A 27,277-nucleotide genomic window follows, 5' to 3' on the forward strand; every position below is an offset into this window, starting at 1 on the left:
AAAATAGTGGAGAGAGAGAACACACATTTATATGCTATCATTGACCCCTGGGGAAAAGGAATGGGTGTAAAAAAAACCCTATCAGATCCTGAACAGAGCAACTGTCACATATAAATCTTCCAGCTAGGTACCTAGCATTGCTGAGTTTCATGTAACCTTCATCTATCCACAGCCATTCCAGATTTAAACAACCCCAACAGCTGAATGAGAGCTACTTCAGTTCCGCTAGTCAAGGCACTAGGCTAGGAACCTCTCTCATCAGCTCCCTCACGTTTCTCTTGTACCAAGTCCTGGAGCTCTTGCCCAAGAAAGCTGCTGGCTGGCTGTGCCAAATCCAAGAATCAAGCTGCTTCCCTATCAGCCAGCGCTGGCCACCAGAAGGCTCTAAGGAGGATTTGACAGTGGCTGGAGAACAACAGCTACAGTTTAGAGCTATTTGAATTTAGGGAAAATTTAGGTTTCTGAAGAGACCTTCGCCTCAGGTCTAAAACTACTATAAATAGTAAGTCTGACCAGAACTGCTGCATGTTTTTACCATATACTTAGGACCCCCAGAAGTCACAATTCCCTCTTTTGATTTTGAATCCATGTCAAATAAGAGAGCTTTGCCCACAGTGAACACCGCACAGGACGTTCCCCAGGTTTTGGGAACTGATCAGACAAGTACACAGATAGCTGGTATGTTACTGTCTTACCTTAAGCTCATTAATGCCATCAAATTGATCATACCTAGAAGACAAATTTTAGTTAAAAGCTTTGTCATTTCAGATACAGTTAAATGGGCAGCACACTAGGCATTTACGACAAGGGAAATGCAATTGTCCAGTGTGAAATTGCGATGTCCAGCCTGCAATTCATTTACCATGACGTTATGAAGTCTTGTGCTGCACCAGGTGTTACACAGTATACAATCAACTGTTTCCTCTCTCACATGCTTTTGGAAAGTGTTTTTCAACTTTCAAAACCTTTTTATCCCTTCCTCCACTTAAAGGTTACAGGGAAATTGAATGTTCAGTACTAAAAATAGTTTTAGGAAGTGCAAAACATTATAAACAATAATGATAGGGCAGCAGCCGCAAGACTTTCCTGCCACCAAGATGACAGCTGTTAGTATTTGACAGCAGAAGTTTTACATTCGTACCGAGATGCAGGACAGTACTTGCAGCACTTTAGAAGAGGGATAGCAGCTTTGTGTATAGAAGGTAAAGTCCCAGCCTAGGACTACACATGAAAACTAAGTTCTCTGATTTTTCTTTTAATAATAGAACAATAAAAACTCATAGTTGCTTCAAATATTTATTTCCATGGCAAAAATAGACTATAATATATTCATTTCACATATATTACATTCAGTAATACAAGCTTTTCTATGAAACACAATTTGTACATTGTTTTACAAACCAATTTCAGTTTTACAAGAATTAAAGCTGTTTTGATTATACATTTTTACAGTATTGGTGGCAAGACAGCAAAAATAGACATTAACCACTAACTTAGTACTAGAAAATAGTATTTCATGCTTGCTACTGTTTAAACAAAGTTCCATTTAAATCCTTGCATACTGGCTCAAATGAAAATGGAAGAAAATGGAGCCAGATCCTGCATTCCTCTGACATTAAGGATTCAAATCTACAAAACTGCTGAAAGGACTTCCAACACCCATTTGCTTTAACTGAATGAAGAGATTTCAGCAATGTGCAGGAGTGTACATACTTACCGATTTGCCAGGTCAAGCCTCTAAAATTTCCATCCAAATCCCCCCACATCAGCCAAAAAGAGGGCAGATACATTAGGTATTTCAAAGCAATTTAAGGAAGTATCTTTATAAAAAGCATATACACCTTGTCTGTCAGAATCATCCAGGATTAGCAAGGTGACAGACTGGAGGATTTACATGGTTTTTCCCCATCAAGATTCCTACCATTCTAAAAATAATGGCAGTTGCAGAGTCTTTAAAGTACTTTAAAAGTCTCCTAATTTTACCTAAATATTTCCAAATGGAAAAAACAGCATTTAAGTTCCCTTTATAAAAGTTAGGCACCTTCTGAAACTGTGCTCATAAAATTAGTAATTTGGTAGCTTTGATTGCCGCGTATCTGAACCAAAATAACATTACGGTATCTACAGACTTGCTCTCTAACTGGCCACAGGCTGGATCTGTTGTAAACTCTATTCGTTAGATTCTTTGCATTTGATTTCTCCCTTAGCTCCCCAATTAGAGCTGAAGAATAGACGTTTAAAGAACAACTACATTGGAGGTTATTCTTCACCACCGAACACAGCATCATGTGGAAAATAGCAAGGTATAGAACCAAAGGCCATTTAGCAACTGTTTTTTGAAATGCTCATTGAAGTTAACAAATCTTTTTTTTTCAGCCCCCGTAGACCTTAAAGTAACATATATGATGCCAACAGAATGCACCAAGTTAGCTGGTCCCCAACAGGATCTTACTAAGAAATTCTATAATTTTTTTTTTTTTTTTTACAGACATGTTTGCAACAGGTTTTAGAAGTTTAAGATTTTTTCCCTTACCTTAGCACAGTATTATATTATTTTAATATCACTGTATTGCAAATGCTGCACTGCAACATAATTTCTAAGCACATGTTAAATTCCACATTTCCAGGGCCTGATTTTCAGCCCAGCCTTAACCTGGTGCAATTCACACCTACTGTAAACACCTGGCTTCATTCATAAAGTATTTAGACTTTCAAATCATCTAACCTACATCCATTAGAAATTATCACTGCAAAATTGCATGTATGTCTCCCCCCCCTGCATTTTGCATGTGTAAAACCAGAGACCATGGTTTGAAAAATCTGACCCTCAATAAGTAAACAGAAACTAAGCTAACAGATTGCATTAAAAACATTTGGAAAGGAAGATATGTAAAAATAAGAGAGCCTCTGAAAAAAATATTTGGAGTTTCAAAAATCACATTTTAAAAAGCCAATAAAAATAACACCTACGACTACATATTCACTTACCCTACCATGCCATGAAAAACATACCGTATGAATCAAACCCTTCTAGCAGCTCTGTGGATACAAAATGTTCCAAATCCTCCTCCATATGCCTTCAGCCATTCCTTAAATTCTCACACTCTATTTCCAACATTTTGTACTTTCACAAGAGAATTTCTTCCGAACTCTCTCTGCTACTTTTCCTTTGAATGCAGTAGCTTCATGTATGCACACGCATCCCTGCTGCATTCTTTTGGTTAATTCTTGTAATCTGTATTTAAATTTAAAGCAGACATGTGAGTATTCATGCTTTAAGGGCTCAAGCTTTCACTGGCAATAAGCCCATTTTAATTCCTACAAGATCAGGAAGAACTGCAGGAATTTTGCCTCTTGCAGGACTGGACTCTGGCTTTGTAGGACTTTGCAGTATTGAAAAAAAAAAAACAAACAAACCCTAAACTCTGAAGCGCAGAGTTCTTAGCAACTGAAGTCTTGTTTCTTATTAATTAGTAATTTGAACTAACTATTTTAATATAGTAATGGGTTCACTATTTTTAAGTCCAGGGTTTTAGTAACGCTACTGATATTAAAACTGAGGTCTCATTACACAGCTAGCTTGTATGATAAACAACCCTGCAGTTCCCAAGTTTGGTCCAGAGGCCATTGAAATCTATGAGCCACTAAACTTCAACAGCTGCTCCAACAAGAAAAATGTAGCAGCAGCATCAGGTAGTCTTACTTATTAAATTTAAGAAGCCATTTTTGGAGAAAATTGCTCCAAATGTCATCTACTTCAAAAAAAGATACACAGGATTACAAGAGGCACCAAAAATACATTTCTCAAAATGCCAATTTTTTTTTCCATTTTAGTACACATTTTACTTTTATTCGTTATTAGCTTATTTTACTTTTTTTCTAAATGTTGTTGATAACTTAGAGCAGCTTTTCATTCACAGAAATTATAACCGCCTTGCTCACCTGCTTTGAATTAGACGTATTTCTAGATATAAACCATAGCACCCTGCGCTTGTAGTTTTTACCATTCACTTGTGCAAAAGGTAATCACAATGAGAGCAATACTAAGGCATAAAACTTTTCCTGCTTTTCATGGGGGACAGCAGAAAAAGGAGAGCACTGCTGTGCACGCTGCAGAAAAGCTATGCAAAACTCCCCTGTGTACCATGGAGCTTCTCCCTCACAGAACAGGGCGAGGAGTTATTTGCAGCCTAGAGCTAAGCCTGCTAAGTCAGTGACAGCTTTGCAATGAACAGGGCTCTGACTTACGTTCTTAGAGAAGAGCTGCTAGCCCAAGACTACAAAGGTTCACTGGCCAAAAAATCTCTCATCAGAGCAACCAAGAAAGAAACCAAATGTGTAGAATCCCTTACTACAATTTGTGGGTTCTTCTCCTGACTCTTCATAGAATTTGATCCTAAAAAGCATTTACCACCTAGCCCGCAAAAGACAGTCAAATCTGTCTCTTGACAGTATATAGCACCTTTATTTATCCCTGAGAGCTCTGACATCCCTAGAGGTCAGCATCATCTTTGCCATTTATTGCGAGAACGTCTTCATACAACTTCTCTTACTAAAAAACTCAGCTCAAATCTTGCATAATTATCTGGTTTCATCCCCATAAAAACAGAAGCACATTTGGCAAAACGGACAGACTTATAGTGGAATTTTAAGCTTCTGACAAATAAATCCACCTCCAACTCACACTGCAACTGGATTTGACAGTGGATGTTATAATGTCCAACACTTCATGAAGCACTCAGTGCAACTACATGTAAAAAAGCATCCCTTTTCAAGGCTCAGAAGAAAGTGCTAAAAACTGAATTTTCTTTTAAAAGTTAACTGAAAGTCTAAACAATGGTTTTAAAATTAATTTTGTTACAGGAGGTTGTGAAGTTTATTTTCATTTGGTATCTTTAGAAGAGAAACTGCTCATTCTTAATGCTCGCTTGGAGCCATATGCTTACATACAAAAGCAATCCTGCTATCTTCAGTAGAAAAACTCACATAAAGTCAAGTCTGTTAAGGTCAAGTCTATTCATGCAAAAAAAGACTGCTGATGGACAGAACTGAAAGCTGAAGTGGAGGAGGTAGCAATGTAATGCTAAATCAAAACTGTGACTACCAGATTAGAGAGCAACCGCCTCTAAAAGTGAATACAACTTCTTTCAGCAAAACAGAAAAGAAAGCCAAAAGACACACATTTCCTCACCCACCTCAGACGATCCCATAAGTTTTGGTTTAAATCACTTTTTTTAACTGCTCCTTTTAATGCCTCACAGCTGTTCTCTCCCAGTAACTGCTGAACAGCTAAAAATTGTTGCTTGAAGTTGTGGTGGTTTATAATTTCATTGAAAGCTGCATGTATCAGGTTATGAAGATAACAGTCCAAAGTTTAGAAAAGGAAATGGGACAAGCTACATTCTAGAGCATACCTTCCCATTCAAAAATATTTCTGAAGATAGAAGTGAACGGTGGCAAAAAGTAGCAATGTTTTTAAAACACAGCATGATACAAATAGCTAGGTATGCTTTGTATTCCTTCAATACTTCTGTTAACACAGATAGGTCAAATTGGTTTGTTTGGAAGATTTATATATGAAGAATCAGTCTTTAGTTACTGGTTTTCCCTGGACTTCCAGTTTTACATTTGGCAGTTAATACTTCCTAGGCATTTTATAATTACAACAAGAACTTCCCCCCCATCTGAAACATTCAGTATTACTTTTACTGAGAGTAGAACAATTCAGACTGCCTGAAAGTAGACCAAATGCACTAGATTAATACAGTGTACTTTAAAGTAACACATTTTGTACAGAATGACATATTAGCACAATGTCATTTGGACCATGTATTTTTCTTTGTGGAAGTAGCTTATCACAGAGGAAATTGAGGCAACCTATTTATTATTCTTAATTAATGTTTTGGGAGACAATTATTGTTTTGAAGAGGTTTTAATTATTCATAATAGCTTCCAAAACCCTTGTTACAGCTCAGAAAAATAACATAATTTCACCAGTGATAAAAATGACTTTCAGTCTCATTTCATTTTGCTAAGCAGGTATCAAGGGACATGGACACTTACACATGCCTGAAGACTGGTCTACCATAGGGTTTTTTTGAAATTAAACCAGATAGCTACAAACCAATAGCTCACTTTTGAATAGGGATTTTCAACTCAGCATCTCAAAACACTTGAAAAGGCAGGTAAAACCACACTGTCCCCACTTGAAAACCACAGACAGAGGATTATTTAGGGATACCATCATTAGACCAGACCCATGGGACAAAATGGAAACTACCAAAGGTACGACTTATCTTCAGGTCCATGCCACAGCCACTGACTCAGCCACCTACATAGCTACTAAAATACCCACATCTCCAGTGCTACCTCTAACAGCTCTTACATTCTGCAGGTGTTCTCAAACAGCTTCTGTGGATATTCTTCATTGCAATGCTGCACAGCATTAGCAAAATCTGTTCTAGTACTGACAAAATAATCTGGAGGATTCTACAGAAACTTCCAGTGCTTTAAAGGCTTTCTTGACTGGGGACATAAATATTTTTAATGGTCACCTTTGCACTGTGTAAACCAGCAATCACAGCTGCCACACCTCCTCCATTATGTTTCATATGATCATTTCCGCTTCGCCACTATGCACCTTCTTACTCCGATTTTGGTTCTCTCACTTCATCAACTTAAAAGGGTCTTCCTAAAATAACAGGTTAGTAATGGTATATTACCATATGAAACAATGCATGATTATAGTTTCTATGTTTAACTACATAAATAACAGAGCAAAAAAAAGTGCTTAAAACATTTGCATCCACTTTGATTTCAGCCAGTAAAATCAAACTGTCCTCTAAATATATGAATAATACTGAATATGTACTTTCTCTCATCCATTTGTTTCCAATAACCTTGTCGATAATTAGAATATTTTCCTCCCTGCTTGTTGCAGGTAAACATGCCTCTGCTCAAATGGAAGTTATCAACAGTTAACATCATCTTCACTTGTCAGTTCTATTATACAGCACTACAACTAACTACCAATAGCTTCCCCTAGTACTTTCTGCATGGTATTTGAAAAATTAGTTCAAACATTGTCAGTCTTCTCCTCTGAAAATGTTATGCTGTTTAAAAAGTTTTGGGTTGTGGTGTTTGGTTTGTTGTTGTTTTTTTTTTAATTAAAAAATGCTGAATATAAAAATAACTGTCCTTAAAGCAACAGCTTAAAAGATCTAAGAGCTGCTAATTTTGCTGAGTAAACCAGAGGAAACCAAAAGTTCATTTTAAAAAATACAGATGTACTGTTCTAAATATAGAATTGAAAGCAGAATGAAACTGCATAAGACCTTGACATTCCCAAGGAGCGGGTTTCTCACCCCATGTGATCTACAGATTTTAGCTTTCGCACAGTTAACAATTATGTTTTAAAACATAATGTTAGTAAAATTATGCTATGTACTTCCATTTCATAAGATACTTATTTTGCCCAGAGTAACACCACTGTAAAGAACATATGCAAGTACTACAGACCCATACAAGTAAAATCATTCCCCAAAATGACTGCAGCTGAACATGGGAAGAATTTAGTCCAGCGAAGATCCTGCTTTGCAAGGACTGTTACACTGACTTGCATTTAACAGTCACACACCAGCCCTAGAAGGTAACTGTGTAATTCATCATACAAAGAAGACACCAGTGAGAGCAGGTCTGCCTGGACAACTGTAATTTTCTTTCTGTAAACTCTTGCAGTGTCCCTTAGGAAGTGGCAGGGATTATATAAGTCTAGAACTTTTGAGAAACTGAATGAGAACTCCATAGACGAAAGTGTACTGTGAAAGAGTCTGCACCATCATCATTCTCTGCTGCCTCAACATGTCCAGCACTCGTGGGATGTCCAGCATCTGGAGGAAGAGAACAAACCATTACAAGTGACTAGTGAGCAAGGAGACTGGCCTGCACTTTCTCAGCAGGAGGTTCAAAGTGGTAGCAGTGATCCAAGGGCACAATCAGCTGCTCTAATTTCAGCTCTGACAATTCAGTGCCCATGCCTGCAATATGGACTGCACTATACTACTGACCACACCTGCCTCCTCATTTGTGAAATATGCATAAACTTGCTTATCTCATGGGGTATGGGTCTTCACAAATCTAATGGCTGCAGAAGTCTGTCACAGTGTTAGGACAGGGATGCACAGCAAAACAATCAGTTTGTTGACTCTCAGCTGGCATATTATATTATTAATAAACACTTTACAGCTGTTCACTTCTGGCTAAGAGCTGACAGGACCAGATTTTATTCTATTAAACTACCACTTTTTCCTCTGCTGAGACTGATACCGCAAATACGCTACACTTGGGAACAAAATATTTAATAACAAGCACAGAGACTGGCTACGAAGCGTGTTCTTGAATATTATCCATTAAAACTAAGGCATGAAGTAGAAGTGGTAAAGTCAGAGTGAAATCGTGAAATATGCTTAGTAGCCTAGGGCATACCTTATGCCACTCGGTGACTCAACATCTTAGGGAGTCAAGAATCCAAATAAGCATTCTAGTACCCAGTGTGTAAGTGGGCAACTCTAGAAGATTATTACTCTCTGTTGAATTGCCAAGAGCTCTTTCAACCATAGTTGTAAGGGCTCTTCCAAAGGCCACATCCAAAGGTGGGAAAGCTCAGATGAACACCCATAAAATACTTACTAGGCAGGTTATTTACTCTTTCATTACCTAACATCATCTAAAGCACGAGAAAGAAAAAGAGATCACCTCATTGTGTTCCAAGCAAGCGATCATGATCTCTGACAGTATGACCACTCCTGTTCGTCCTACACCTGCACTGCAATGTACCAGTACAGGAGGATTACAGTTTTTAGGATCCGCAGTGCTGTTCGTATGGCGTCGCACTGACTGTATCTCTTCCAAGTATGCTATTAAGTTCAACAAGATAAGAATAATAAACTTAGGAGATGAAGCCCCATAAGCCATGCTATTATACTGTATGACCACCAGAAAAGTAGTAATTTAACAAATGACATCTCACAGAAAAATGATGCACTGGATAAATCACAAGACATACCCCAACCAAAGCAATACAGATCTATAAAGATCATCTGACTTTTGTAAGGCTTTCCTTGCCTTGTTCCCCCATTGCCCACCAAAGGCAGCTTGTGGCAATCTTGCTGCTGCTGGAGCATACTCAAACGTGTAGCATGTGATGCAGTTATGTTTTTATCTATATGAACTTTAGTAAATTATATATATTTGGCTTTAGACATCAACAGTCACTTTAACAAACCGGCAGGTATATTCCTGCCAAAAATGTAATTCAGTATCTCTTGCTGGTGTGAAGAAACCTTTTACAGCAGAATGCTTGGTATACTTATCAAAAGCTAATTCACGTACAGCAGCAATTTTAGGAGGTATTGAAAAAAAACAAAAACCAAACAAACCAAAACCAAAACAAAGCTATTAAATACAACTTACAAAGAAATCCCTTTAAATCCTCTGGACACCCATGCTCTGGCCAGTCAGTATACTGCAGATGCCAAACTGTTCTCTCCTGTCCTGTGAGAAGGTGTTTTATCTTCAAACCCGTAGTTGCATAGCAGCCTGAGTCAGTACGGAATCGTGTGGTAATCTTAAATCTTCCGTATGTTACAGTGTTGTGTCTTGAACCCAGACGTGGCCAGTATCTGAAGCTTTTTTCTCGACCACTTTCCTTAAAAGTAAAACATTTGCTTAACAAGAAACATAAGAACACTCATACAACTAATGCTCCTGTAACAACTGTATCTCTCCTCTATTAAGTACTACTACAGTGTTACGGTTTCTCACCGCATAAACGAACTTGCCAGCAGAAAGAGTTTGCAAATTTACATCTTTTTGCCAAGGAAAGCAAGACAAAATGGCAAAGGCGTCCCTAGAAATTTATCTTAGATTGGTCTTGTTGGAGCAAAGATCCCCTTCCTCTAACAGATCATAATAAAATCATTGCAGAATTTCTAGGAGAAACCTGACTCAGTTTATACTCACTTCCTCTGCAGTCACCATAGCTATGATGGCAATCCCTTGTTCCCAGATCATCTGCCAGAAATCCTGACATGTATTCTGCAAAGGACCCTGTGTAGCAATGTAATCCCACTCAATGCCACCAACAGAGATCTGTAAAAAGAAAGACATTAGACCAGTAATTATCGAAAACTCCCTTTCCCCTTAAGTCAGCCATTTGAAGATGCACAAACTGAAAAAAAGACAGCAACACTGCAGAAGTAGGAACCCACTGTGAGTTATGTCTGCCTCCCATTTTTTAGCCACATCTTGTCACATCAGATGCAGAAGACACACAAATGTTTAAAATTGTATAGGCACATAAATAAATGTATTTTACATCAGAAGCATAATGTAAAAGTGAGTAAATAAAATTGTATTTCTCTTCTGTGAATTTAAGGCATTCTAGCCAATTTGGGTTTAGAGAAGCTTTCATACCCTGGTGCTGTAAATGCTATTATATGCACTAAAAAGTCAGAACTAGCTGATGTTTCCTCAAAAAACTATTACCTCATTTGAGAAGGGTCAGAAGAGTTACTCAACATTTGTGAATGAGCTGAAATATAGAAACTATGGCACCATGACAGTGTACAAACATTTATTAAAAAAAGACTGCAACACAACTACAACTGCTGCTTTCATGATCGCAACTCATTTTAGAGAAAGCATGAAGCCAATTGCAGTTGTACTTCAAGTAGGTAAGTGCATTGAAAATGAACAAACTGCTTTGAAGGTTCTTAAGGTCACCCTGCAATTTCTTCACTCTGTTTAAAAAGAGTTTAAAGAGCTAAGGCTGGGAAAGGGGGCAACTGAAGATTATGAAAGAGCAGATTTTCCCCTGGCTTCATCTGTTCCTCTAATCATCCAAAAAAGCTTAAGCTGGAAGCTAGTTTTCTGCCTGTTGCAGATCTAGTCTGAGAGTACAGAAGAGGAAGAAATAATGAGGATTGTCACTGCAGTTCAAAAATATCATAATCATTGCAAAGGATCCCAGTTTGTTATAAAGCTATTTGCCTTAACTCTGGTAGGAACAGACATGCCTTCTGTTAGCACCAATCCACAGAGACACAAGACAGAGAGAGAAAGGAGACAGTAGATCAATACAGAAGCGAAATGCAGAAGACCTCTCCAATAATTAACCCTCCATTATTCTAGGTAATGAGGAAAAACAGGTTCCTCCTTTCCCCAAAGAAACCTCTGCAGAAGAAGGGAGAGAGATGGAGGGATTCTCACTCATCTGACCAAACCAAAATTGATAGCTAAATCCATTTTTAGTTACCACATGAACTGGAAAAAAATTTATTTAACAGTATTTCTCTCACCTTGATATGAGATGCATTGATGTAACCTGTGTTATTTTCTTTGGTTGGGACTAGCTCTACTCTGGTATCATCATAAGGAAGGACGTCCTGGAATCGGTTTCTTTCAGCATTTTCAGGAAGCCGAGCTATTGAGCACTCACCATCTATAAGTCTTTTTTTCTGAATGCGCTCATATTCAGTAAACACCATCCCCTGCTCTAACCGTTGTTCCAGAACTTTACACTGAAAGACAGAACACAGATAACCATACAAAGTCAGGTTCTAAGGCGAGTCTATTTTAAGAGAATTCATGAAGGATAAAATGTATGTATTTTCCTCTCCTACATACTTTTTCAATGCTTTTCCAGTATTAATGTTTTCACAAACATACCAGAATAAATAAGAAGCAACCCTAACCAGCAGGAATTTTGTTCAAGTGAAAACTAAGAAGCCTGTTATACTTCATTAGGTCAAAAAGACTGTGGATAGCACTGGTGAAAGAAAAATGACTTCATAGTTTCTATAAAGACAACACAGTGGGCAAAGAAATATTTGGCCAAACCAGATAGCTATGCTATACTACAAACCACCTCAAATACCTTTGAACAAGAAATACTCATTAATCATCCTGCTCAATATAGCATGTTAGATTACATAATTTGAAATGGTCTCCTTCAACCCTGTAATCAAAAAAAAAACTATTTGGATGGAGAAAAACTCTAAAAATGTAAAAAAACCCCACATGCCTCAGTCAATGAGCTAATAATTCACTACCAATATTCCACGTTTTCTTAGGCTGAAGATACTAAACGTCGCATACAACTGCAAAGCCTTCTTAAAACCTCTTGCTGCAGCTGAGGTATAAACCCAGTATTTTTTCTACTAGTATAATTCAATCTGTTTTATTTAATAAGCTGCTCACCCCACTCACCCTCCCGATTTATTCTTTCGAAACCAAGTTCTTTCTAAATCATAAGACACTTCTGGAATTTCAGCATCTCTTTGCCAACAATAATTAGAGGTATAATATGTAAGATTTCAGCCAGAAAATTTCATCTATGTCACATGTCCCCAGCCTCTCACAGCAACTGCTCCACAGTATCAGATCAGAAAAGTGTCTTGTATCAAATAACTGTAATGCCAAATGTTGCAGGGCAAGGTGCAAAACCTCAATAATACACAATTTGCACACCAAAACAACTGTACAAACTCCTTTATTATGTTTAGGATAAATTCCCTCATTTACACTGATAACAACATGAAGCTAGCAACAAAACAGGCACTGAATCAACTTTAAAGTCATCTTCTAAAATATCTGCAGTCTGGACTTCCTTTCATGCCACACGCCTGCTTTGCATTGCCTCTTCTCAACTGTTTTAGGAATTACTCACATTTCATGGTATCTATCCTGCCTCTACATGACTGCCTGAAGAGAAAGCGTAGTGACATGTCTTTTCTGTAACTTGACTTTATGGAGTCTTCTTTTACCTCAACACTTTGGGCAAAACTAGCTGAATAACAGTATGTCTGAATTCAATAAAGGTCAATCTAGGAAGAGATGATGGCTATAAGTAAGAGGAAATAACCAACACAGGTACTAAACGCAGAACTGTATCTCAATAACACAACATTAATTTTTGTCCCTTAGCATCTTTAAGGAGTGTATATATAGTTCAAAAAGAACTTCAACTGTGTTGAAATGAACAGTCAAATCTCCCTCCTATCAATCTCACTCCAAGCCTTCAAACTCTAAGACTGAATTTCAACTGTGTAACTTGCAATTAATTTTCTCGGCCTATTCCTTAAAACTGCAGCTGATGAGAGCAGGACTGTTCCTTCAGGTTCTAATCCCTGCTTAGTGACTGTCAACAAATTAAGCTAAAGGGGGTCTGCAGCTGAGGATGCCCAACCATGCTCAGAACTGGATTCTAAAGAGACCACTGGTCACAGAATGTACAATAACCACCGCAGACCCTGGTGTATCTAGTTGCTCCCTGGTCAGATGTTTGATGAAATCACTGTTTTACATAGCCCTTAACAGGCTGGCTATTGACTGTATTTCACTTTCCCGCACCTATTTAATGATATACGAGGCAGGCTGAAGTGTATTTACTGACATTGTTTACCCTGACACAAGCAGATGGAGTCTTATATTTCTCAAAGAATGATCCTCAAATTCTAGAGCCTGATATTCTCTCAGTGATCCAAGGTATTTTACTGAATTTAAAATCTCTGCAGATCACACAAGTTCCATCTGTATTTTCAGGGATCATCCTGAGAAAAACAGATAAATACAACCTGCACAAGTTGTACCCTAGGGATGCAATTTAACTACAAAATTTATTGTTAAATTTGTATGAATTACTAATGATTACAACTAAGTTCAATCTCACACTCAGAATTTTAATTTTCATACTTTTTCAGTCTGGAAAACCCCCAAATTAAGAGAGAAAACAGAAAGATGTGGCACAAAAATGTATCAGTAGACACTAGTTAATTTGCTTCCTATATGGTCAAAGGGTAAACTACAATCTGAATCACTGTCATCTTAAATCTTGAAGAAAAATCTGAGTTACACTCAATACTTCTAGCAACAACTTATCAATCAGAAGTCTCATTCTTCATTTTTTTCTATTCTGAGTATTTGAGTTGCTTTGAATCTGAAGCATTTTAAAGTCAACACAAAGCACCATTCATATGCATTTCATTTCGAAAAATCACTAGTGTAAGAGAGAAATCAAGCATTAAAAAACTTCAACATACCCGTTCATCATTTGTTGCTCTTGTCGATTCTTCCTTTCCCTCATCTGGCAGAGGAATTCTAGTCAAAGCTAGTCCATTTAGGGCAGCTAACTTTAGAGGCCCTATTTTTTTTGCATCATTTTTATTCTTTTTCATACCCTACAAAAGAAAAGCTACAATTTGTAAATATTCTTAAATATCTGATGAAGTTATAAAGCAGAAACCAGATGAGTTCAATTAAGCAAAGGATACTTCTTTGACCCCTTCTGCAAACAGCTCTGACCTTTTTTTTTTTGATAAGCACTGCAGTGAGAGATTAGGGTGGTGGGACTACATTCCTCCAAGGACACAATACAAGTCTGTCTTCATTCCAGACAGGTTAATGAACCTGAATGAGAATGACAAATACTGTTCCCTACAAAGCTCACAACTGAGGGTGTGAGGTGACAACTCTGGATAATTAACATTCTTGGACAGAACTGAAAACACTTTCCAGCACCAAAAATACACAAAAATGATTCCTTACTAGACTATTCAGTTTGCAGGCACTTTTCTTCCCTAGAAGTGAGCATAACAACGACCATACAAAACATGAACACAGAACTGCAGACAGATCTGAGCCCTGAACCAGACCAAGAATCATTGATTATTTGAGAAAAATACCAAAGGAGGATTTTTATGAAAGAATAAATTCAAATCATTCTTTTAAAAAGCGTAAGAGAAAACTTCATCTGCAGTTGCTAAGTTTGGTTGTTAACAAAAATACACTGAAAATGTAAGTGTATATGCTGCTTGAATGATAATCAATGCTTTCAAAAGCTAAATGGTAGTAAGGAATGGGAAGACAAAGCTAAGAGGATGAGACCACATTTAAAAGTGAAGAAATGAACACAAACACAATAGTAAGAGTTCATTGAAAAGCAAAATGTGCAAACGTTGGTAGGGGCCACCTTTGTTACCAGGACATTCATCTCAATATTGAATACAAAAAGGTAATATTCTCTATTATGCAATGGCACTCTTAAATGTTACTGAACTAGAAAGTATTTTACTGAACACTTCCAGTGAAAAAGTTTTAATATCAATTTCATTTCCAAGGTTGACTTGAACATTTACACAGCTATCAGAAGGAAAAGGCAGAGTAGGATTTTGGTAGACACATCAATGTCTGAAAATGTATCTTTTGGAGAACAAAATATTAAGTGACTATCTAAATGTGAACACAAGGAGGAAGGTACCACCTTTTTTTTCCTATATCCACATAACAAACAGGAGGAAGGAGATTCAGAAAAGCATACACAATTATAAAATGAATTGAAGGTGATGAAGGTTCATTTAATTGTTCAGCTCCATGTACAGCAAGACTGACAGACAAAAAAAATTGCGAGAGCAGTAACTGTTTAAATACATAGCTTTTGCATAGGTTAGCTTTTGCAGCATCAGCTGTAACAGTTACTACAGCAGTAGTATATGGTAGTTCCACTGCAGTCCAATTTGTGCAGAAAACTATTTGACACCAACTCACGCAGGCAAAGTTAACAACAATCAATTTTAAAAGGCAAAATAGTAATAAAAATGGTCTTTCTCCATTAGCACCTGAAATATGCCAAAGACTACATAAAACTGAACAAAAGCTGAAAACAAAATGAGTGGTAAGTGAAATTGTACAGTCCCACACACACCTTGATGTTTCTATGAGGTGGGAATTACAGGGAAGGTGAAACCTGCAGTTGTTCACTATTTATGGCTTCATAAGATTGGAGTAGGAGAAAGAGACATGGCAAGCAACAAATACCTTTAGTGGGATAAAAACAGCCTGAAGAAAAGGCAAAAGGGAAAGGATATGAAAAGGGGAAGGGATGGGGGAGAGAAGAGAATGCAAGGGAAAAATTTATTGCCTAATGCATCAGGTCCCGCTCATAGGTCAGAATAAGAAAGCAAACAAATCGAAAAAAATAAACAATCAGCTACATCCAATTTTTCAGTGAGAGGAAGATTAGAAAGCTGGTAGTGGAATGGAAAGAGTTGCTTCTGTTCCAGATAAGGACAGGTAGGGCAGAATTTGGGATCTAGAACTGACTTTAAATTAGCTCACTCTACAGTTGCTAGCCAGGTGAGGTATATCAGATGGAGGCTGCACAGCTGGATTTGTGTGGGAGGACTATACAAACAGAACTCAGACATGGCAAAGAAGGGATAAAAGATAGCTAAGCAAAGTTAATCAGGGAAAAACAGAAAAATAAAGGTCAAGCTTAAGTTAGCTTTTAATTCACATGTTTTAAAAGCATCTCAGGTTGACTGAAAAAAAAAACCCCAAACCTCATACAAAAGCCCCACACAACTCCTGCTACAAAACAACCCAAAACAAGAGGAATAGTATCCACTTACACCTAGCGGGGGAAGGCCTTCCACAATATTCTTCTTTCCAGACAAAAGATCAGACACAGGTCTCTTCTTTACTGAATCTTTCCTTACTCTGTATCTCCCTGATGTTGTAAGATCAGATTCTGACATAGATGGAGTAAGCAGTCCTTCCCCTCTTCTCTGGACCTGGCTTTCTACTAGTAAATGAACAGGGGTCATATCTTTCATTCTCTTTTCTGTCTCTGTAATATGTAATTTAGGTTCAAGAATATGCAAAGGGCCAGCAGATGAAGCAACAGAGCTGTAAGGGTAGTTCAGTACTGAATCATGAGAATAACCACCCATAACGGATGAAAGTTGGGTTTGATCTTCAGGGAGAGGAGAAAGACTTGTACTAGCCTTGTTTTCTTCTTCAAATTCTTCTTCTTCCTCACTACTGTGAATCAGCATAGTGGCATCTGAAAGGGTTTTCTTATGATCACAGTTCACACTTTCTTCTTGCTCACTTTCTTTTTGCTTTGTTCTCTCCATCAGAATGTTGGGCTGTGACCCTTCTGAGATAACTCTTGGAAGAGCCACATCTGCTGCAGAAGCTGACATGGTCCTCTCTTTAATTCTTATTCCTTCAAAGCTGGGAGTCAAGCCTGCTATTTCAATACTGTTCCTCTTCTGCAGCTGAGCATGGCGTGCTGATGTTAGAGGTTCACTGACCTCCTGAAGAGAATGTGCCACAGGCAGGCTGTCTTCCTGAAATGTCTGGACAGAATGGTGCACTCGCCTTGTGATAAGATCTGGATTGCTGCTGCTAATGTAGATGTGTCGTGAAAGGTCTGGAGTACTATTTGCAGGTCTTGGGTACGGGTATGGGGGAGGTGGTCGATAGACTTGGGTCTTCATTATATTTGGTGCTGGATAGTCCTGAGCCTGGAGCTGCACATTTGTCAACTCAGGCACACTGACTGCCCCAACAACTGGGCGCTTTTCAGCAGGATAGGGATAGGGGGATTGGCTATGAAAACTGTAGTTCAGATTAAATGGATAATGGTTAGATTGTGGGGAAGCGAAGTGAGCATGTTCTCGTATTTCAGGTTGACTGTAAACTAAGGCATCAGGCCTGCTGTAAGCATATGAATTGCTGATGTTAAGATTTCTCATTGAATGACTCTGCCTATCTGTGTGCACCATTCCCCTGTTGAGCTGTCTCATCACAGTTTCATAGTCTGGCGTGGGACGATAAGAAGGTGGTATTAGTGCACTATGTCTGTGTGATGGGACATAATCAGTTCTGAGGATATCGCTTCCAGTAATGCTTGGGTTAGAGGACATGGGGGACGGCTGCAAGTAATGTTGTGGATTGTTCAAGGAGTTTGTGCTATGTGCACTATAGACACTACCATTGCGGATCCGACCACTGTAGTCATGAGGGGCTCTATCCAAGCTAGTCTGAGAGTGACAGTAGTATCCATTCTGATTGCTCACAAAGAGGTTATCTGAAAGGAAAGTTTAAGAACAATCTTTATGTCCAAGACATCAAACAAAGACATCCTCTCTTAAGACGTACCTAACCAATGTCTGAGATTTTCAAAATCTCACTTATTCTTAGCTATGTATTGAAATGGGAAAGAAAAAAAAACAACCCCACAACCCCAACTTTGTTGTTGTTGTTGATACCTAAGGTATGCATACCAGAATAACCTATTATGTTCATTTAGATGACGCAAATTCCTATCGGAAAACACTGTCTCTGTTTAAGAATGGCTTTCTTCTGTTTATGATAGCTTTGCTAAGTTTCAGTCCAAGTTAAACAAAATCCATATCAATCTTAAACCACACTAACTGAAAGAAAGAAAGTCTACACCAAGGTTTGCACTAACCTAATGAGATCAGTTTAAACAGCAAGAAAAAAAAAGTGCGAACAAAAAAAGGCACCAAAACCCTAAAAGCACCCCCACAATGACCAAACAAAAAAACCCCTCACTCTTCTTCTCCCCCCCACCCCCGGTCGTAAATAGATATAGTACCACAAGACCTTTAAAAACAAAAAATCAAACTACCTTTTCTTCAGAAATCTTGGAGACAGTTTAAACCACCACCATATATTGTCTGCACATTAACGTATAACCACTCTTCTGGGTAAAGAAAATGATCTAACAGTTTATACATCCAATATACAGTTAATAATTTAACCATTACTTCATTGGATGTACAATTTGCCAAACTCCAGAAGAGAACAGTTCAGTCATTGCTTTAGATGCCTTTCATGATTTAACTCCCCACGTTCACCAAAATAATTGCCATACTTATGGTAATGAATTTGCTAATAATCAGAAATTCTTTTGTTTGTGAAAAAATTGTTCAAAGATAGGATGTGTGCAGTAGCAAGTATCCAGCAATAATTCCAACACTGTATTAGAAAGAATTCAGTTACATTCTGAGTTTATATACCTGTACCTTCATGAATACTTGTGTAACTCTATTTAATAGAAAACGTGCTTATTCCCTTACTAGTGAGTTGTCAGAGTATTTTTTTTACCCAGACAACACGTAGGACTGGAAGGTCCCTATCAAAACTGAGGCAACTTCGCAAAAGATTAGATTAAGCCCTTCAGGGCAGCAACCTTGTTAATTAAAGACACAATGTGTAACAATCAAAAAAAAAGGAAAGAAAGCAGCCATGACTCCACTGTAAACCGCTTAAATTAGGAGTGTACATTCCTTGAGAATTGTAATTAGGGTTTGCTTGGGTTTTTTTCCTTTCCTTTTTTCAATCAAATGTATACCAATTCCGTAACTTGCAGAATTCCTAAGCCTTTGAATTCCCCACCACTTTGTAGTCTAGCAAACTCTGAGAGAAACTGCTCTCTTCCTGCATCCTGGGTTTAATAATTTTTTTTTAATCGTCTGAATTGTCTCAGGGCTCAGTTACTCTTCACGGCTATTAAGATCAATATTGACAAGGATCTCACAATGCCATAAGGGACCACAGTCTATACTTGCTGTATATGCTATCATAACTAACTTTGCTCATATCCCATAGGAGCGGCTGAGGGAAGTGGTGGTGTTTAGCCTGGAGAAAAGGAGGCTGAGGGGAGACCTTATTGCTCTCTACAACTACCTGAAAGGAGGTTGTAGCGAGGTCGGTGTTGGTCTCTTCTCCCAAGTAACAAGTGATAGGACAAGAGGAAATGGCCTCAAGCTGTGCCAGGGGAGGTTTAGATTGGATATTTGGAAAAATTTCTTTACTGAAAGGGTTGTCAGGTGTTGGAACAGGCTGCCCAGGGGAAGTGGTGAAGTCACCATCCCTGGAGGTGTTCAGAAGACGTGGTGCTTAGGGACATGGTTTAGTGGTGGACTTGGCAGTGCTAGGTTAACGGTGGGACTTGACGATCTTAAAGGTCTTTTCCAACCTGAACGATTCTATGATTCTACTTCACATTAGCCTATATGCCTAGAGTAGCAGCAAGCACTTCAATGAGCGTTGTAGTACAAACCTATCCCATGTTGAGCCTATGAAATTATTCAGGTGTAGCTAAAGTAGCTATAAGTGCAAATTATAGCTTTTACCTTCTAAAGTTGTTTAGTCTGGCCTTGGATTTAATGAACTTACCTTGGGAGGATGCATACGGTTCAGTATAATGACCATTGTAATGCAGCTGAGGTGGTGGAGGCATCATATAAGGCTGAGGCTTGGGCTGAGAAATGAAGCATCTTATTGTTACTTAAAAACTTGTGATTTATTTTAAAGATAAGTCTTGAAGGTTTTTTTAAATATAATGTAAGATATTATATATATAATATATAATGTATAATATACGCACACACATACACAAAGCCTTAGTCTTAAACCACTTCTCTAAATCTGCGATGTAAGTTTCTCCTGTGAGGTCATATAAGAAATAGTAAAAAAAAAAAAAAAAAAAAAAAAAAAAAAAAAGACCAAAAATAAACCAAAACCACACACCACCAACCTAAGACTGTATCTTGCCATCTGACATCTAGGAGAGTCTCCTAGACAAGACTCCTAGAGACAGAGCAATCAAACTAAAAATAGAAGTGTTTAAAATATTTTTCATTGTAATTATTTTAATTCCATTATTCAGGTATTACATAGCAGCTTTTTCTACAAGTCAGAAACAGTTCCTCACATACTAGACTCATCTTTTTCACTGCTCATTTCATTTCACTGAAGGAAACTAATGCCTGATTCAAAGTCAATTGAAATCCATAAAAATGCAAACACAAAACTATTTGCTCTCCTTACCATGGACATCCTGGATGAAGACCGCCTTCTAACAGGATTCACTGTTACAGGCTGGGTTTGTCTACAGAAGAAATTTTATGGTGAGACCTTAACACCACCAAGACCTACTCCAAACCCTGGAAAGTGCTCCCAAGTTCAGTTGAAAATCACTCTACATTTCTTGGAGCCAGGCTCTGTGTTAAATAGTCCTCCCCAACAGTCTCAAAAGGAAAGAGTTCTGTGCATAAACCACCACTGCAGACAGTATGAGCAGAATCACAAAACCAGGATCCAAATACCTCAGTTATTTCTTTGCCTCTTTTCTATGAAGCATAAAAAGGAGACGCCCCTGAAGCACTGCAGCAGGGCAGAAAAAGCAGCGGAGTAACTGGGGACTACTTCCAAATTTGAACCCCATATAAAATCTCATACTGTAAGTTACCTGTTCTACAAGACCAGACATAAAATTGTTTACAGAATGTAACGTTACAGATATTATAGGAAGTGGAAAGCAAAACTATACTGCATGAGCATTTGTAAGTTCTAACATTCAAGCTAACGGTAATAAATTTTCATAATTTGTTGGATTGCCTCCGGGGTGTACAGTTCAGAAACCTTAAGCTCCTTTTTCCCCACCTTACACTGCACCTATACTCTGCATCTTGCAGCAAGACAGAAGTCAAAAGACAGCAGAATAATACAAATGCAGGAACTGCCAGATTTCATAAAGAAAGATGATTTTTCAGCTCACCCTTTGGGAAGTGAAGGACGAGAAAGGATTGGAAAGCGTGGAAGGGAAAGAATGAGGGAAGATTTCTGAGAGCCCTCCTCAGGTGGAGAGTCCAGGGAGTCTCTAAAGACAAGGTACGTACAGATAAAGAAAAAAAAACCCCTGAACTTAATACAGGCATGCATAAGACAGTTTTCAGCAGCAGGACCAGATGACAGGGAATCTTAGAGTAGAGATGATCAGAAAAGTTTTTTTAAGGACTTCACCTATTAGTAAAACCACGTTGTGGTGAGAGGGTTGAAATAAGTAATCCTAGAGACTGACATTCAATACAGAACTGTAGAACTGGAATTATTCAGATAGCAATGCACAAGCCCCACAAATGCACTACTTCTACGACCACTTCTTATCCCTCTCAAAAGGCAGCCAGGTTTACAAGCTTGGAGGTATGAGGTCTACTCTATTCCAAATCCATCTTACTCTTCTAAAATAAGTTAGCATTAAACACACCAGCAAATCATCTGTGGTACAAAATATTCCATTATCTTTCCACTGGCCTCAGCAAATTTTGGACCAACCCCTCCATAGCTATCTTCTTGTGTACAAAGAAGAGGAATGGAACATTTGGGAATCATGCTTCTTTATGGCAGACTATTCACTGGGTCTAATTCTCTATTCTTTGACTAAAGTAACTTAACTGAAGGAAAGCTGTACCAGTGAAGTAGCTCAAATTCCAGCCCTTGATTTACAAGTTGGAGACCAGCCTATTTAAATTTAATTTGATGAATTGTATTAAATTTACTTTGCACTGGTGCTACTTGAGCTATACAGATTCCATGGATATCCAAAGGACCACATACCTCTCAGCTGTCAATCCAGCACATTTCAAGAGTGCTTCACATACACTTCCCGCCCTTTTAAAGGCCTCTAGAGTGTCCTTTCAAAGCAGTTCACCCAAACGCAGGCCAAAATCCCAGTGATTCCAGTAACTCACAAACATTCTAGCAATAGTAGCCCCCAAAGCAACTGAAGTCTGTCACAGCACTGAGATCCAGCAGCAGCGGCCAAACACTATTACTTTTGGTAAGATTTCAGTGTTTAATATTATCCTCTGTTATAAAGCAGAACATGCTTGAGAAACTGCTGCTAAGTATTTTCTCAAAAAAGATTAAGAAAAAAACCCCAAGTCATTAATTACTACCATCTAAAAAGGACAGTAATGACATTACAGAGGTTATAAAGGATATCACTTCCCAATGCAAGCTTCAAGGGCACCAAGAGTTCTGCTAATGTGTTCTACTTACAGGCTGCATTTATTTAGTCTGTAAAATTTGTGTCTAGCCACACACATCCTCCACACATATTTTGCTGTTTCCATATCTTCCTGCCAAAAAACAAAAACAAAATTTGCATATTAGGCCAAATATGCACACCCTTCACTTGCTTTCAGACAAGCCACTGTAATTTTTGAGATTAAATTAGCATTGACCCATTTCATTTTAATGTAACTTCATTACTGTCACCAGGTTTTCCCTAAAACTGTAGGCCTGAACACGCAAATCTAGCCTAACAATTTCATTATTTATGAAAGTTGAAAGTAGAAGCCTTTTGTTGAAGACACTCTTATCAGCTATAACACTAACACAATTTACAGTATATATATATCATGCCATAAGATTGCCAACAGCTGCCTTCTTGACAAAGGCAACTAGTAAATGCTACATAAAATTAATTCTCCAAGGAATGCCATGGCCCATTCCAGCAAAGCTCTAAGACCATGCTTATCTTTAAATGCCACTGATTTAAAAGTCAAAACAATATGCTAGAAATTTTACTGGAATGGATGAAAATGTTTATGACTACCTGAACCAAACTTGTCAACGTACTCAACATAAAAGGTCAGATATTTAACACCCTTCGGTAGAAAGCTAGCCAGAGACAGTATTATTACTTTTGACTTATTCATACCGTTCAAAGTTGCTAAATATATAAAAAGTAGGTTTTATCCTTTGAGTTAAATTAGCAGGCTTAATTTGTGTTTTTATCTACTGATGCCTTAGTGAAAAAAATAAAAGTAAAAATCTACTCACAGTTTGGAATTGGATTGTCTCTTCTTTGTTTGCCAGCTCTAATGCGAAAAACGATTTGTTGTGGGACATGTTGGCAATATCATGCCACCTGCACACAAAAGGGATAGAACATGACTGGCAAGTTCTGATTTTCAAACCACAGAAAATGCAACTGAAGAACAGAACCACCACCAAGAATATGGATAAAAAATTGAGAACAAATAAGAAGTTCATCAATCTGTCTGAACAAGTTGCAGCCCATCACTTCCATATCCATTAAACAACTGCTGAAAGGAAAATATGTGACTAACTCTTCTGATGATGAGCAACATAACATCAGCAACATAACAAACAGTAATAAGTTTATTACTTGTCTTCCATTTGAAATTCTTTCAAGTGTTCTTCTTTAAAAAAAAAAAAAAAATCAGATTTAGACAAATTTAGTTCTCGGTAAATTATAATGTCCCGACTGCTTGAAAGCAAACCATACATTCTAGAGAAAAAAAAAAAAAATCTATACTAAACAAAGCCATTAAGGAATTATTATACATATTTTCTAGCACTCTCTTGCATATTGACAGATGAGAAAAAGTTAGACTGCAAGAAATATAATACCATGTATTTATACAACTTCTTGTTAAATATAAGTGCAGTTTGCTCCATTTGTATTACATTACTGTAAATAAAGTCTGTATCATTGATTTAATAAAAGAATATTCTGCAGTGCACAAACACAGGGAAAAAGCATGATCTACATACAGGACTCTCTCTAAAGGCATTTATATGACTTCCATTTGCATTATACAGATGTGGCTGATAGCATCTTCTATAGCTACTCACCATCATATGCACGAGGTAGAGAAACATTAATGTCCCCATTTTGATGTAGAACAAGGACCCCTCAAATTTAAGGCCTTGGTTCATAGGCATTTATGGACGCAATTACAAAATTACTTGCAACAATCTGAAGCATAACCCAGCCTTTGTAAACTGTACTAGTGGGCCATTTGTCTACACTTTTTTGCCACCCAAATACCACGATATATCTATACCCAGTAGAACTGCCCATAGTCATACAACAAATAAGCAACAGAGCAGAAAACTGGACCCTGAAATTGGAATAGGAGTACTTTCTGATGCTCTCCAATGTGCAACTTTTTTCTTATGTTTATACAGACACTACTTTCACAATTATTTGGGAAATTATGTGAAATGCATGGACAAAGCTTTATTCCTCTCCCCTGTGTGCTTGGAAAGTCAGACAGCAGAACCGTTGTTGCTTCGTTCTGCAAGAAAGCAGAGTAGGGCACTTCTACAACTCTACACAATTAAAAAGAACTTGGCATCAGCTCTCCTATCAGCAGCAGAGATAGAGATTTTTGTGAAGGACAGTTAACAATACCGAATTTATAAATTCAGTAAAAAACAAGACCACTAACAAAAGAAGTACAGTTGCTACTTTCTCTAACCCCAGAAATTCACCATGAGTTCCAGTAACTGTTAGACCTCAGGATTTCAAGATTCTTTTCATATGCAGCCAAAAATTCAACTCTGGAAGACTAAAGTTTGCTAAGAATAAAGCCTTTCTTGCTCTAGCAATAACTGCAGATTACTAAGATTCATTAAAAAAATTCGGTATGTATTTTTTTAAATTTATTTCAAATTCTGTCCCAAGATGCCCAAGCAACCCCTCTCGAAACCAGTGGGAAAAAGGCCATTTCCCAATTTAACTATCAGAACATTAAATAATAAACTAAAACAATGTATGAATCCAAAATAATGAAACAAATATTATCACGTGACTCTCCTCTATTTCTTTTACATGTAGTATATGAAAGGAACTCCTGGATAATTTTACAGTTGAATATTTCTAGGTAAATCGATGTGCCCATCTTGGGACTTAAGACGTTCTATGTGCAGAGAATTGCTCCTTTTTGACTCAGTAAATGTTTTGCAATGGAATGCGTATTAAATGTTCATCTCTTAGAATTAATCTGGCTTAAAGAGATTCATCCTGCAGTCAATACACTGAAAAACTCCCATGGACCTCAGTATTCACTGTAGCGTGACAACTGCAAGACTGTGTTCCAGTTTATCAAAAGAATAAATACACGTCACACCTAAGAGTCATTCATGCTAATGAGAAACACATATAAAATGTGAAGTGCACAAAGATATTTTAAAAAAGAACAATACTAACCTAAATACAACAGGAGGACGACCATTTTTGTGTTTCACAAAGATACCATCAAGACATGCTCCAATGAATATGTCACTTCCTTGGCTGTCCTGTAAGAAGTTGCAAAAAATTATGCAAATACAGAAAAAGGGCTTTGAAAGCAAACTTACATGAGAAGCAACTACTTTTACAGTTCTGGGGGAGAAAAGGGGTGGTGTGGTTTTTGGGTTTTATTTCTTCTTGGCAGGAAGTAAATCTTTTTTAAATAGGGAAAAAAAGATCAACTGAGACAAAGATCAAAGCCCTGTTTACCTTTGCAGGATAGGTCTCTTCACCATAGCCCTCCATTCTCTCTACTTCTTGCATATATAACATTTCCGCGTCAGGAGGAGTAAGGCCTCTACAAATGAAAACAACGATCAGCTAGTACTCTCAGTAAGAAAAAATCATCTTTGTTTTACTCTGACACAGTCGAAGCTTGAAAAGCATCCCCAAGACATCCAGGCAACCATCAAATCATGCTGTTTTCCTCTGTACCAATGGCTGATATATTTGTCTCAGCCTTTACGCTGATTCTAGTAACTTCTTTCTCTCAGGCATCTCTAGGGGTAAATGGCTACAAAGACCAGTTAAAATTATCATCTCTGCTAATGGCAGACAATTATCACATTCTTCTTCAAATCCATCATTGCCACCGTATTTTCTCACTTTATCAGAATGATTATTCTGGCACACGTGTTCAAGATGTGTATTTCTCCTACTGCAGTATACATGTTTAGGACCAATATGAAGTTTGATGCTTCACATTTCAGGAAAGAGAGTCTCATTTTCTAAATGCTGACAGAGTTTTAACTGTAATGGTTTGAAAACATGAGAAGGACAAGATCTGTAGGTAAAGGTAGTATTTTTTTTAACTAGACCAAGTGGCAAAGACAGTTTTCTCACAGACTTGCAGTAGTGTCACAAGGATTAAAAGCTTATGGTTCCCTACCTACCTCAGTTGATCTCATAAAAGACATTATCTCTACCTGCAAAATGCTGTCATGCTCATTCTTATGTCTCTCAATACTTCTTCAATCATCAATCTCTCTATTTCTTTACTTTTTCCTAATGTCATGCACGTCAAGTTTTCTTTGCTGAACCTTAACCGTGCAATCTTGTCAGGAAAGCATTTCAAAGATAAATTGATTTGAAATTTTCAAATGCTTGTTTTAGAACAATACGGGAAAAGTAATCAGTATTTCTCACTGATGAACTGACAACAGAGAACTTTCCTTTGTCTTGGACAACTGCATCTTAGCTACCTTTTACTTAAGATCATAAGCATTCTGGCACAGCGACTGCCTCTAAATTTCCACTGCCCTCAGTATCTGCCAATGTTGTTAATCAAGAAACATCCTTACTGGGGTCACAACTTCATATAAACAAGTTTCAGAAACATTATACAGGTGAAGTCACACTATTTAATTGTGTCCTGTATTCTTAATTTTCAAGCAGAATCCTCTCATTTATTTTATCATTCTGTTCTGTTTTCACTTTCATTCAGCAAAACCTCTTGTAATTTTAATGCAGAGGTATCAGTGAAAAACTCATTTAAATGGGAGGTGAAATTAGCCA

The 27,277-nt window shown here is 37.7% G+C and overlaps 1 protein-coding gene across 7 annotated transcripts in view; it reads right to left on the reverse strand.

Moving 5' to 3' along the window:
• Positions 1-1,277: 1,277 nt before the first annotated feature.
• PTPN21 (protein tyrosine phosphatase non-receptor type 21) overlaps positions 1,278-27,277 on the reverse strand; it is a 48,545-nt gene continuing 22,545 nt past the window's right edge. For 6 of the 7 annotated variants that reach the window (XM_052782934.1, XM_052782933.1, XM_052782932.1 and 3 more), the window contains 14 exons: positions 25,973-26,060; positions 25,682-25,770; positions 23,503-23,590; positions 22,717-22,796; positions 21,434-21,535; positions 20,704-20,764; positions 20,050-20,134; positions 16,467-17,932; positions 14,100-14,237; positions 11,358-11,579; positions 10,021-10,149; positions 9,472-9,706; positions 8,755-8,915; positions 1,278-7,889 (listed from right to left, as the gene is read on the reverse strand). In XM_052782934.1, the coding sequence (XP_052638894.1) occupies positions 7,761-7,889; positions 8,755-8,915; positions 9,472-9,706; positions 10,021-10,149; positions 11,358-11,579; positions 14,100-14,237; positions 16,467-17,932; positions 20,050-20,134; positions 20,704-20,764; positions 21,434-21,535; positions 22,717-22,796; positions 23,503-23,590; positions 25,682-25,770; positions 25,973-26,060 (3,073 nt within the window). In that variant the 3' untranslated portion in view covers positions 1,278-7,760. The remainder of the gene's footprint in view (positions 7,890-8,754; positions 8,916-9,471; positions 9,707-10,020; positions 10,150-11,357; positions 11,580-14,099; positions 14,238-16,466; positions 17,933-20,049; positions 20,135-20,703; positions 20,765-21,433; positions 21,536-22,716; positions 22,797-23,502; positions 23,591-25,681; positions 25,771-25,972; positions 26,061-27,277) is intronic. The other variant, XM_052782937.1, reaches the window with a different exon arrangement.

This window comes from Harpia harpyja, chromosome 3 (assembly GCF_026419915.1).
Source record: "Harpia harpyja isolate bHarHar1 chromosome 3, bHarHar1 primary haplotype, whole genome shotgun sequence".
NCBI classification, from domain to species: Eukaryota; Metazoa; Chordata; class Aves; order Accipitriformes; family Accipitridae; genus Harpia; species Harpia harpyja.